At 30.2% G+C, this 14100-nt stretch overlaps 1 protein-coding gene across 2 annotated transcripts; it reads left to right on the forward strand.

Annotated features, from left to right (window-relative positions):
• Positions 1-7274: 7274 nt before the first annotated feature.
• LOC105786302 (cytokinin riboside 5'-monophosphate phosphoribohydrolase LOG7) lies at positions 7275-10428 on the forward strand. 2 transcript variants are annotated; one of them, XM_012612678.2, is made up of 7 exons: positions 7281-7505; positions 8266-8363; positions 8719-8749; positions 8840-8939; positions 9055-9125; positions 9728-9871; positions 10018-10428. In XM_012612678.2, exons 1-7 carry the CDS (start codon positions 7398-7400, stop codon positions 10111-10113), a joined length of 648 nt encoding a protein of 215 aa, XP_012468132.1. In that variant the 5' UTR covers positions 7281-7397; the 3' UTR covers positions 10114-10428. The 2 variants fall into 2 exon arrangements, with proteins under 2 accessions (XP_052491207.1, XP_012468132.1); XM_052635247.1 differs by having other exon boundaries at positions 7275-7505; positions 8719-8939.
• Positions 10429-14100: the final 3672 nt, after the last annotated feature.

Genomic DNA, 14100 nt, shown 5'->3' on the forward strand with positions numbered 1-14100 from the left:
TATTTGGACTCTTTGAGTCCGTTTTACAAGTATTTGAGGAGCGAACGGCGTGCGTGGGGAGGCCGATCTCGATTCTTATATGACCGGATATGGGCGCGACGTAATGATGGGGCTTGCGGCGCTAGACATGCGGCTAGGGTTTGGGTGTTTTGGGGTTTGGTTTAGGATAAATTGATTTGGGCTGGGTTATTGGGCTTGTTTATTTCTTTGGGTTTTATTTTTTAACAGGCCGGATAAAATTGGGCCCTACAATACTAATGTAATATTTTAACTTTTTCTTCTTTAAGTTTTATTTTCTACTATAAGTGTTCATGGGTAAAGCTGAGTCTAAATATAATATTAACATACTTTATGCTTGTCCCGACCCGAAATCTGGGCTTAAAATATTGTTCAAACCGCTTATATTTGCAAAAGGCTAACCCAAGCTTATTTTAAGTCCGTCGATATTATTTTAAATTTTCTTAAAAATATTTATTTTATTTTAATTTAATATTTAATAATTTTGTACATTTTCAATTTATTGAAATTTTTTATAGTCATCTTAATATTATTTTAACGTTTACATTAGAATAGTATTATATATTTATTATAGGTTTATTTTCTTAATGTGTTCTAAATTATATAATATAAAACATTATAAACTTAAAACAGACCGGCCTGGGCTTGGGCCTTGAATGTTAAAGCTCGAGTCCAACCCATATTTTAAACGAACCTAATTTTTTTACCCAAACCCATTTTTCAGACCTAATATTTTTGCCCGAACACTCTCAAATTTCGGGCAAGCCTTCGGGCCTGAGCGGGTAGCTTGACCCATGGACAGGTCTAGTTGATGTACAAAATTATCCAATAAATAAGTAAGATTTGGATTTTGAATATGAATACCCAAATTTGTTATCTTATTAAATAACGTAGATTCGGATAATAAATACCCTATTTCAAGTTACTTATGTAGACATGTTGAGTTTGAGTCCGATTTAAGTAATTTTGGAATCAGTTCATTTTGGGGCGAAATCGTTTACATTAAATCGAGTTGGTGAAATTGATATTTAAATTAATTAAATAAGAAAATAGTGGATAATCTGAACATTTTAAACTTCAAATAGCTTAAATAATGTAAGATAATCACCCACTAGGCCTCAATTTCTTTGATTCGAGATTGCTAGATCTAGCATTGCCTGAATTCAATTTCAACATTAACTTATGAATTTGTCAACTGAAGTTTGCAGGTCACGAAGATTTGGAATATCAAAGAGGAGCAAAATCAAATCCTGAAAAAAATTTCCAGAATCGTGTTTTACAATAAATTATTTGGTGGGAATCTAAGTAGAAAACTTTAAAGTCAATGTCAACTTAATCATATCTTTGATTAAGAAAATACTAAATAGCATAATATTTGTGGATTTTTCTTGAATTTTAATCAAGCTGGTTGTTCAGCCTTACTTGATGTGTTGTTGACATTATTTTCAATAAGATTATAAATTTAGATCCTTCAATGTAGGAGATATGTAAAATTTTCTATTGGGTTTTCTTTAGAAATTTTATTTGGCATTCAAAGATTCCTTTTAGATGAATGGACCAACCATCATTTTATTCTTTCAACATCATCACAAGAAACTAAATACAAATTGAAAAACGTTAATTAATCATACATGTTTAAATTGGGGAGCATTCCATCGAGTCAAAATATTTTGAGTTAGTCAAGTTGACGAATACTATTTTAGTAATCAAACTTAATTTAAATTTTTTTTTGAATCGAGTCAAAAAGTTTCGAGTTAAGTCCAGTCGAGTTAACGGATCCTATTCTTTATACTCAATGTTGCGTTTATATGGATCGGTTATTTAACCAATAGACAAAATACAAGATTATTTAACTACATAAACAATATAATGATTTTACTTTTAACTTAGTGTGTAAACATTTATTAAAACAACGTAGTTTTACCCTTTTTATTCGGATTTTGGGATTATCCGAATAGTATAATTCATATTCGTGCTAGATCAAAAATAAAAAAATTTATTAGCGTTGATCCGAATAACTCGAACTATTTAATTCAAAATTTAAAATTTTATCCAAATTTACTCAATTTCTTATTTACACAAATATCAGGATAAAAATTATGCTTACTATCACGTGATTCCATTAATCGAGATAAGCATAGCATAAGAATTAAGATTATTTTTGCTTGAAGAATAAGGCTAAGCGCATGCTTAAATCTATCTATCTATCTATATCTATATCTATATCTATCTATATATATGACATTATTCTTTATACTTTTATATAATTTTGAGAATTAAAAATCTAATTCTTTGGGTTTATTTTTTCTTTAAAGGATTGAGGATTCTTCTTAATTTGAAATTATCTAGATTTTAGTCACAAACTAAGGGTCAAATTGAAAAAAATGATAATATTAATTTTTATTTACAAGTTACTTAGGGTCTAATAGGAAAACCTATCATTTATTTATTTATTTTCTTATTTTCAAACTCTACAAATAAAATTAAAATCCTACTATGTATAAATAATTAAAAGCAAGGTCAGGTTTAGTTAGGCCTAAGGATGGTATCAACATCTTACATAATTGTCCAAGCTCAGTCAAGCCTAAAATATAGTTCTAAGTTTTTTTGAAATCCATCTATATTGGTAAATGATTAACCCAAATTCGTTTAGGTCTCTTATATTGTTTTAGTTTTGGTTAAGCTCTATGCGAAAGTTGTGGGTTTAGTCTCTATACTTTTATTTGATTAATTTTAGTCATTATACATTTCGAATTGATCAAATTTAGTCATTGTACTTTTTAAAATTTGAAATTTTGAGTGCTGACCTAAACAATAACAGTTAAATTTGTTTAGTTGAATTTAATTCTTAGTCTTGTACTTTGCATTTCGTTGTAGATTTGATTCATATTTTCCAATTGAATCATTCTAAGTCCCTATGTTTTTGGATTTTGAAATTCTAGTCATGATGCAAATGATAGTTGCTAATCCATTAACTGGATTTTAGTGAGTAATACATAGAAATAATAAATTAACATGTCATTACAATATGATAATATGTTTGATACATCAAAATTTGAAAACAACAGAACAAAACTTAATGAATTTAACAATTATTGTTTGGTGATTGAAATTTTAAAATTGGGAAAGTACATTGACTAAAATGACCAAATAAAAATACGAGATTAAATCCACAACTTTTGCAAAAGTCCAAGGACTAATAGTAGAATTTAACCTTTAATTTTTTATAAAACATAACACATTTTATCTAATATTTTACTAATTTTGCATAATTTTCTTTTTATTAAAATTACAAGATAACCAACTTAAATGTTTTTAATATATATTATATTATTATATATTTAATGTTCATATGATACTATTTACATAATATAAAAAACATATTCTAACCTTAAATAACAAGTAGACCTAGGCTTAGGTCTATATTAGTGCCTAGGGTCGGCCTATATTTTAAGCAGATTCTTTTTTTTGCTCAAACTCATTTTTCACCCTAATATTTTTATTCAAACTCTCTCAAATATTTGACAAGCTTTTAAACTTGGACATCGAACAGGACAATGACACATAGTAGTTTCTTAATCCCATTTTATGGAGTTTAGAAAAGATTTTAAAATTTTAAAAGAAATAAAATTAGGTGAAAAAAGTTAATCCACGTAAGCATCCATATATGAAAATGATTTCTAATAAGCATTTTATTAAGTACACGGAGGAGTGATAAAAATTAGGATTTTAATTAAAAATGTTTTCATTTATGTTATTAGGTCATTAAAATTATCGTTATATGATTTTCTCTGTTCGTAATATTTGCATGAATCAAAAGCTTTCATTCCCTTTTTTTTATAGTTCAGTATTTTTTATGAAATAACTTTGAATGTGTGAATCAGAAACCAAAATTCAAATAATTTTTTTTTTCAATTTTAACATTGACTATCAAATCAACTTGAATTTAGAGTATGTTTTTTTTTATTGATAGATATTAATCTGGCTTATTAATTATCAAGTCTTCACTTAAAACACTAACAAAAAAACAGTTTTGCTTTATCCATTTAAATTTATATAAAAAACTTTAAGAGATCACATTTTGAGTTGGCAAATATGGTAGCAATCAACAAAAGCTGCCCGGTTCTTATCTGTTATCTTCTGCATCAGCTAGCGTCGGTTATTAGTTTCCGGCGGTTTGTCCCACACGTGTCTCATCTCTCTCACTCTCAGACCGAACACACTACATGTCTTGTCGCTGTCACTGAATCTGGTTGGGGCCAAGCAAGGGAGTTGGCTGGCGCATTCCCTTCGCCTTTATGGGACGCCGTTAAAATCTTCACTGTGGTCGGGAAATCGATATTACCGGTGGAAACTAAATCCACGTCCTTACTTGACAAAATCACACACCATTTGTCGGCAAAAATAGTTACATAAATGAAATAATTCATACACTTTCTTTATTACGAAACAGAAGATTTTAAGTTGCCGATTACCGACTGTTCTGATTTTTTGTTTGATTATAATTACACGTGCGGATTATAGACCGGAACTTTGGATCATACAGCTTTATCATGTTGAGTGTGAAGGCAGCAATTTCTTTTTTCATGGATCGACTCATCACCGATTCATTCTTTGATTGTTATTTCAAACCATGTATGGATAAATATGAAAATAATTTTGATTATATAAATAAAATTTTAATTGTAATTTAAATATGTATATATAAAATTTTAATTTTGATTCAATTATATATATTTAAATAAATAAATAAATAAATTTTATTTTTAATTTAAATTATTGGGTATTTATATTAGTCATGTAGAATGGGCTACCTATTTATCATATATTATATTTTTAAATATTGGTCCAGATTTGAAATTAGTCCCTAACTTTGAACTGTTTGAATTGAGTATTTAATGTATCATTATTATATTATTTATATATATTTTTATTAATTTCATTACTAAATTGAGTGTTAAATACTGATTTAAATTCAGTGCAAAGCATATTTAAAACATTTGGGTCAAATTGTAAATGTATGTATCTATCACATGAACTATTTGAATCTCATGTGTTAAAGAAAAACAGTTCTTTGTTTTTTTTTTAACATGTTAAATTCAAGTTATCCATATTGTAACTACATGCGTTTTATAATTTGATTTGCATATTTTGAAATTGCTCCACTTAATATTTGAATCAACATTTAACATCTAAACCGATAATTATGTTGATGGAAGGATTTGATGTTAGAACCGTATAAGTTTGATATAAAATTAAATAAATCAGGATTTGTCATGTTAGATCATCAAGAATAAAAACTAAATAGAGAAGCATACCTAAATCTATTGATATCTTGAAAATTTCAAGTCTTATGGTTTTGATCTTCCAAATTAACACACAAATATTTTAAAGAAGGTGGCTCTCTCTCTCTCTCTCTCTCCCCTGAAGATGAGATGTGAGAAAAATTATGTGTGTGTAATTTAGGGATCATAGCCTTAATATATAATTTTTATACATTAGCATTAATTTCTAATCAACCCATTATAGATAACTCAGAAATTAGTCACTAAAATATCTACATATAGGTTACGAAGGTTGATTACCAAACTAGTATCTCGTATACACACAACAATTTAGAATATACCTTTAAATTTATATACTAAAATCATTATTTAAGATTGAATCCGAGATTGATATAACTTCTTTACCATTTGAGATGTAATTCAAATTATATACACCTCAAATATTCAAATAAAATGTTTTGCTCAAACAAAATATGGCCAAAATTCTTGTGGGCAACATTAGTATTATTTAAACATTCAATGAAATATGCTCTTCCCCTTTGACCAAACCGATTTTTAGGGGGGATAAATTTGTAATTGGGGCTCATGCATAGCATGGATAACACTTTTCCTGTGCACCTAATTAGATGGCGAAAACACTTGATTAACAAGTTGATTAATACTTAATTACAGTTGTCCAATTAATTTGGAATGTTGATTAAATATATATTAAGGAATTTCTACTAGAAAGCCCCTCAGGCATCACCTGCAACAGCAGCGCACCCAAAATTTTGGGGTTTACATGTGACCTGCATGCTTCTTTTTCTAATTATAAAGAGAGACAAATCCATTATTTTGGAAAAAGAAAAAGAATTAAAATAAGTAAGCAACTTATTTATTTAAAAGCAATATAATGTTTTAATTAAGTAGATATGATAGCTGAGGGTGTTGTTATTTTATTTGTTATGAGCTCTGAATCTTTAACGCGTTATTCATCGTGTCATATACGTATTTATTAGTAATTTTTAACCCCAAGAGTTTACCCCAAAATTAAATTATAAAATAAAAAAATTAAAATAGAATTTTCTTAAATTAAATTTTTTAATTTTTTATAGATAAAAATATATTTTTACTATTAAACTAGTTTACGATTTTAAAACCTTTAAGAGATTGTTTGCCTCCTTGGTGCTGTCTTTATTTTAATTTTGTTGAGGAGAGGTTAGACTTGTTCTAGGAAAGATATGTGAAGTGTCGTTTGTTAAGAGTTAATAGATCTCTCAATAGCAATCGGTACTATGCTCAAGATTATCTTTTGACTTAGTGAAGAGCCTCGAAAATACCCATATTATCTATAATGGCATGAATTCAAACCCCACCAAGAACAAATGTTCACATATTTTTGGTGGGTGAAACACTCTCACTCGATGAACCCCTCAAGGTTTTTCCAGAGTCAATATACAAAACCCAACGATAAAACCGAGCATAAATACTTCATTTACACTACCAATCACTATTAAGGGATCCACCAACTCTCAATACTTTGTAAACCCGTAGCTAACCCTTAATTTCTCAATAATTTTAAATGAAATTTTTAGAAACTTCAATTAGACATAAATGATAATTTATTACACGTCACATTTTCACTCTATAAAAACAGTTTCCATGTTAGATTAATTAACCAAAGCCAAGTCCAGACCAATGACAATGATTAAAATATTAGAAAAGGCATGCCATGAATCCACGTGGAAGAAAACTAGTGGCTGACAATGTGAAACTGGGATATAATGCAAAACACATTATCTGATTCATTATTATTAATTTTTTCTATTAAAGTTCCCACCTTCTGTTTTTGTTTTGGTTACATTAAATTAATCAAATAATAATAGTCGATGTCGCCAAATAGATAAATAAATAAAAACAATAATTTTCCACTTCCCAATATTAATAAGAAATAGATGAAGCTTGAATGTTTTTTTGCCTTTGCGCTGTGTATATAAACAACTTGAAAGGGCTAGAAAAACTACTCACCTTGTTCTCATTTCTCAACTTTCTTCAACATCATTATTGTTGGCCACAAAAGTGAGAGAGAGAGAAAAAACACAAAGAGCAAGGGAAATGGAAGAGACAAAGTCTAGGTTTAAAAGGATTTGTGTGTTTTGCGGGAGCAGTTCTGGGAAGAAAGCTAGTTACCAAGAAGCTGCTGTGGAGTTGGGCAAAGAACTGGTAAATCCATTCAAACAATCAAATCCCCCTTTTTTTTTTTCCTTTCATTTCTAGTTTTCCGGAAAATTAAATCGATTTCACTGCATACCCTTTTATGCATTTATCGCGATTATGGATGTTATCACAGTCATTACAGTCTTTCAACATTGAGTCTTTCTTTTGAATTGTTTTCAATTTGTATTGAAACTTGAAACAATGAAGCCATGGACGTGGGGTTATGATTGTAGAAGGGAATTAGCTGTATAATGGTAGGAGAGAAGGGTTAGGGTTTATGTTAGGCATGTGTGTCTCTCTGTGTGTGTGTGTGTGTGTGTGTGTGTGTGTGAGAGAGAGAGAGAGAGAGAGAGAGAGAGAGAGAGAGAGAGACTTTGCTAGCTGTAACCTGCCTGTCAGTTGAGCAGCTTTCTTGCATGATCTTTTGTTTCATTTGGTTTGTTTGTTTGTTTTCTTTCTTAAGAACCCTTGGAAAATTTAAAAAAAAAAAGTACACTAATATAAACAAATAATAATCATCATCATCATAATCAATAATCACCTGCTATTCCCAAGGGAAACAAACGTGCTCCCCTTGATCTCATGTCCCTTTTCAGCGTGTTCTTCCCTTTGGCATTTCTATTTTGTAGGGGTTTTTTTTTTAAATCATTCTCTTCCCACTCAACCTTACACAATTTGTTTATGTTCATTGTGGCACGTGCATGTTAATGGGGTTTGGTTTTCAATGCATTGTATGTAATAAAAAATGGTGTCTTGTTTCTTGAAGGTGGAGAGAAGGATTGATTTGGTCTATGGAGGTGGAAGCGTGGGGTTAATGGGTCTTATTTCTCAGGCAGTTCATGATGGTGGGCGCCATGTTCTAGGGTTTGTTCTTTCTCTTTCTCTCTTTTTTTTTCCCCTTGAACCATGCAAATTCTTTTTTTTTTCCAATTGTCTGTGGCAGTGAGTTTATCAACAAAGGCAGACATCATGGGATCAACTGCTTGTCTAAACAAAATAATTGATTTGTCCCCTTTGTTTTGTTGTTTAAAAAAAAAATTCACGTGCAAAATGATTTCTTCTATGTTTTAAGTGGTCAAATTGAATTTCTCCATAAAGCAACATATTGTAAAGTTTTCTTTTTCAAAAAAGCTAGCTTTGGTCGATTGAGAAAGGTGAATCACTTTTTTGGTCCTTGCTTTACAATGATTCTAATTTATGGTTCGGACATACATTGCAGTGTCATTCCAAGGACCTTGATGCCTAGAGAGGTAAAATTATTTAGACCCTTGAAATGGATAATGCGTAGCCGTCAATTTATCTGGCCTATTAATAATGATACAAAGTTTAATGCCTCACAGATTACCGGCGTGACCGTCGGAGAAGTGAGAGCTGTATCGGATATGCATCAAAGGAAAGCCGAAATGGCACGACAGGCCGATGCCTTCATCGCACTCCCCGGTACAAGTCCTATTCGATCGATCGATTCGCACACCCCAACTCTCTTATTCTAATATTATGTTCTTACATGTAATATGTTGATGTTTATATATATATATATATATATATATATCAGGTGGCTATGGCACCCTTGAGGAACTGTTGGAAGTTATAACTTGGGCTCAACTTGGAATCCATCATAAACCTGTAAGAAAATTTGTTAATGTCAATCATTGAGTTTAATAGTTATAACTTGGTCTTGAAAATGATTTGTTCGATTAATAATGGTGGTAAAATATCAAATCAAGGCAAGTGGTTTCTTATTACAGAGAAAACATGTCGCCTTCCCCTTTGACAACTTTCACGAGACATCATGTTTCCGTGTTGTAGAATTCAGTTTGTTTGTTTTCTTTTGTTTTTAAGTTTGGGATTAAGGTATGTTTTTTATGGTATGTGTTTGACTTGTCGTGTCTTTTGAGTACATTAATGTTATTTTAAGGCTCCATATAGATACTTCGAAAGCAAAGTTGACACGGTTTTGATAAATTAGTAACTTAATGATGGGTTAGGAAGGAAAAACTAAGAGAATCAAAGCATGTGGTGTTTACAATAATGGAATTCACATGGAATCATAGCATATGGTTCAATAAAATAATGAAGCTCGTGTTTCATGGTTTGGGAGAAATGATTTGCAGCATCTCCATTTGAGTGGGAGAAAAATAAAATATAAATGTTGGTGAATTGAAGGATCGAAAGCTCTCGTATATTCATATTATATTCGTATTTATATTTACATATTATTTTGACAGGTGGGGCTGTTGAATGTAGATGGATTTTATAATTCATTGCTGTGTTTCATCGACAAGGCGGTCGATGAAGGTTTTATTTCACCTCTTGCACGACGAATTATCGTGTCTGCCCCAACTGCGAAACAATTAGTTAGACAATTAGAGGTAATAATTAAAATTCCTTTTATATATATGAATAGCATATTCACATGTTTGAAGGTTCACTAATGTCTCCTGTTAATTGCCCATACTTCAAGCAATGATGTTTCTTTTCTTCACCACATTGACTATTTTTTATTTTTGGTTGACAGGAATATGTTCCTCAGCAAGATAAAATAACATCAAAGTTAGTATGGGAAGAGGTAGATAGATTTAGTTACGTGTCGGACTCCGAAATTGCCATCTAATGTATTGTTTCGGTTCGATTAATATTATCTTAAATTTTGAAGAGTTTTACCTACTAAGTATGTATGTATATAGAGAGGTATATACGGTTGTTGTACCGTATAATCATGTAAGGAGATCGTACATGGAGTTTCTCTTTTGGGTGAAATTTTGGAACATGGGCAAGACTCGGCGGTGTCACACAAAGAAAAAAATTGTTATATATAATATAATACATGTTGGTAGAGAATAGATGCAATGCTCCTTTCCCTTTACCCCTTTGTTAAACTGTGAAGAAATCATAATCCAAAAACTTCTTATTATTTTGTTTCTAGCAATTGATTGTTTAAGCTTTCTCTTGGAAATGGATACAAACCCTAGACCCCAAAATAAAATGAGTAACGAAATGATGGAAATTGGTTAAGTTGGGCCATAAATATATACTAGATTATTTGGTATTTACCATGAAAATCTGCACACTAACACTGAACAAATTTTATGTATAAACTTTACATAAAACAATGAAGTTTAAGTTGAAATGACAAAATTAAGGATTTAGACAATTTAATCTCTTAAATTTAAATCAAAATTTTTTCAAAAGAAAAAAAAGTGAAAAGTCATTAATAAAAAGAAATAAAACAAAATGCCATAGAGAAAGGGATACAATCTAAACCTGAGTATATCTTGTCTTAAAACCCCTTTCTAAATTGGTATAGAAGAGTAAGGCAAATAAATAAGAAGCAATAACATTAACTTGTTGATGGGTTGCATACATTAAGGCTATTCGAGTAAGTTGATGAGTGACCTTATTAGTATTTTGATAAATCTAATTTAGAAAGATATATTCTGAAATTGAGATTTCAAAAATCAACAATCATTAATTAAAATTCCAAAATTTGACAAATCCAACAACCAAGATTGAGGAGCATTAAAGTATAAAAAGGCAAAAATGCCCTATAATAATATTTATTATTTTTTTAGCATGAACTTGTTCTACAAAGCCAATGAAATCATGACACCATGTAACACCTTTCACCGACTCGATCGTCGGGTCTGAGTTATAGAATACCATATTCGTTACCGAAACAACTACAATCAATTATGCAGTAACATAATCATTCAAGCATACAATTATCTATTAAACACAATTATATTATGATACACAATCAAATCTGAGTCTCAATCGAGCTTACAAAAGCTCTTTTGTTGACCCAAGCATGAAATAGAATCAAATTGTAAAGTTTCAAAATCTTAAGACTGACGTCACCTCTTCCACATTGTGACGTCACCAAACAGTTTGCCATATTGTGACCTTAGGCCACTCGATGTCGCGACGTGAATCACAATCGGCCGACGTTGCAATGTGTAAGATTGCTCGTCAATACATGGACTCTATTTTTGGTAAATTTTGAGTCGTTTGGTACCTATTTCAATGTTACCTCACATTTCACCAAATTTTACATAAACGGTTAACCTTACCTGCATCAAAACACTTCCAATACATACCAAATTAAACATGTACAAACAATCACATTCATATTAATAACAACTTATAACCTCCAATCAACCATTAGGCATATCATTCCTTATCTAAGTATACATGTCAAACCATTAATCAAATACTAACTTGATCAATTCACAACCAAAAATGCCATTTCAAATGCCTCATATTCATACCAAACCATGCTATTTCATTCAAGCATTAACATTAGAAAAATCAACATCCAAACCACATAAATCAAGCTTAACACCAAATTTGACTTATAAAGACTCATATCTATAAGACAACTTATATACATGCCACAATTTAGGATTCAAATGTTCAAACATCTATTGATTCAATGGTAGGATAGTGTAAGCTTCGATATCAATCCTGCTTGACTTGTTCCGCAAGGTGATCTTCAGGAAAAAAAGAAAACAAACGGGGTAAGCATATACGATACTTAGTAAGTTCATAGGCATTAAACAAAAGCTTACCTTAGCTTACAATTAAACACAACAAGCTATTTAGCTTCGCAAACTTTGCCTAAACATGGCAAATCACATAACAACAATGTGAGTTTAGCATATAGCCATATCATAGCAATACAAACATATAACATTTCAATTCACTTATAATTAACATTTCAATACCATTTCATTGCAATTTATCACTTTTTATTAATCATTTAGCCCGATGAACTCTAGTGAACAAATTCAGGTACATGAGTAACTACACCATACTAGATTGCTTGTCCAAGCATTAACTAAACCACACTAAATTACTCATCTAAGCATTAATTACACCACACCAAAGCACCGGAGTGCAAAGTCCGTATGCAATCATACGTATAATCGTATAACAATAAGTCCTTCCACCACATCAGCGTCTTCGTAGAGACATATAAAACTCTATGATTCGCAACAAATGTTGGATCCCGATATAATCTGTAATAATCTTCGTACAATCACATATCTCGTACAAGCGTGTATATAACCCTATTGGCATGCCAATTGTATCCTATCCTTTACTACGTTCACTCGGGCATCTTAAACACACAACCATTTCTTTAAATTTTAGTCCATATCTCACCTTTTATACCAAATAGTAAACAATTCAAATTACAACCAAACATACACATATTCATAATTCAAAGACATAAAAATTTAAATAAAATCATACCATATGAACTTACCTGAAAAAAAAACAATAAACGAGACTTTAAGAACTAATTAATAATTTTTATTTTTCCTCGATTATCTTCGATTTGGTTCAATTCCAGTCTATACAATAATCTGTTCAATTTATCCATATCAAACATTTTATAACATCCCATAATATGCATAAATCAGTTTAATTTCATATTTTGAATGTCCCCAAGTTTTGTATTTTATTCAATTTAGTCTCTAAAACCGAAATAACAATATCTTTCAATTTTGAGGTAAACAAATCTCAATCACATTCTTCTATGACCTCTATTTTATTACATCAATTTCATAATTTATAATTGCACTTTACAATCTAGTCATGTTACATATCTAAGCTTAAAATCTATTAATTTAACATCAATTTCATCAAGAAATCATCAATGTCAACTTTCAAAAACTTTAATAGTTTTACAAATTGGTACATGGGCCAGCTAAATCATGCTCACATGACCTCAAAGCATAAAAATTACAAGAAAAGAACTTGATTGAACTTACCTAATTTTAGTCGAAAGTTTGAAAGCTTCCAAACCCTATTTCTTTCTTTTGCTACGGTGAGAAAGATGGAGAGAAGAAAAAAATGTTATGTTTTTCTTTTAACTATTACTCATACACCTTAATTAACCTAATTAGTCTTAATTAATTAATAAAAACTTAATTAATCAAACCTTAACTTAAATTTAGCAAAGTTAGTAGGTCTTTTATCAACATTCACCACTATTTACTAATTTACAAAGGTCTAATTGCTCATCAAGTCTTTTGGCTAATTAAAATCTATAGTGATAAATTTTTACAAGTTAGCCATTGTACCTCAATTAACTAGCAATTCGACAAAAGTACTGGATCAAACTTTAATATATTTTTACACTAGTCTCGTAAATATTATTTTAATATTTACGAACTTGAATTACAAAAATGGAGTTCCGAAACTACTGTTTCTGATACCATTGAAAATCGAGTTGTTACACACCAACTCAATTAGAGATTTAATATTTGAAAAAGTCTTTCGATTTGCACTCATTTCAAATTTATTGTTTTAACTTTTTTTGGAGCAAAGAAATTAGAGAAATAAACATATTATATTTGTTAAATAGAGTTCAAATTCACTAATCTTATATCTGTAGAGCTTCACATACAAGATGATTTTTTTATTTGATATAACTATTGGCTTAAGCCCAATCTACCTTTTAAAAATGGATAATTGCAGCCCAAAATCGAACCCAATTTATTACAAATCACTTTCCCAAAATCTTATAGTACAAATGATATAACTCTCCAATAAATGCCTGAGCAAAAAGTGTTTGAATGCATAATAATCAACTCTC

This window comes from Gossypium raimondii, chromosome 1 (assembly GCF_025698545.1).
Source record: "Gossypium raimondii isolate GPD5lz chromosome 1, ASM2569854v1, whole genome shotgun sequence".
Classification (NCBI taxonomy): domain Eukaryota; kingdom Viridiplantae; phylum Streptophyta; class Magnoliopsida; order Malvales; family Malvaceae; genus Gossypium; species Gossypium raimondii.

Coding starts and splice junctions, on each gene's coding strand:
- LOC105786302 (XM_052635247.1), top strand. CDS start 7,398: ATGGAAGAGACAAAGTCTAGGTTTAAAAGGATTTGTGTGTTTTGCGGG. Junction 7,506..8,265: donor TGGAGTTGGGCAAAGAACTG/GTAAATCCATTC, acceptor TGTTTCTTGAAG/GTGGAGAGAAGGATTGATTT. Junction 8,364..8,718: donor GGTGGGCGCCATGTTCTAGG/GTTTGTTCTTTC, acceptor CATACATTGCAG/TGTCATTCCAAGGACCTTGA.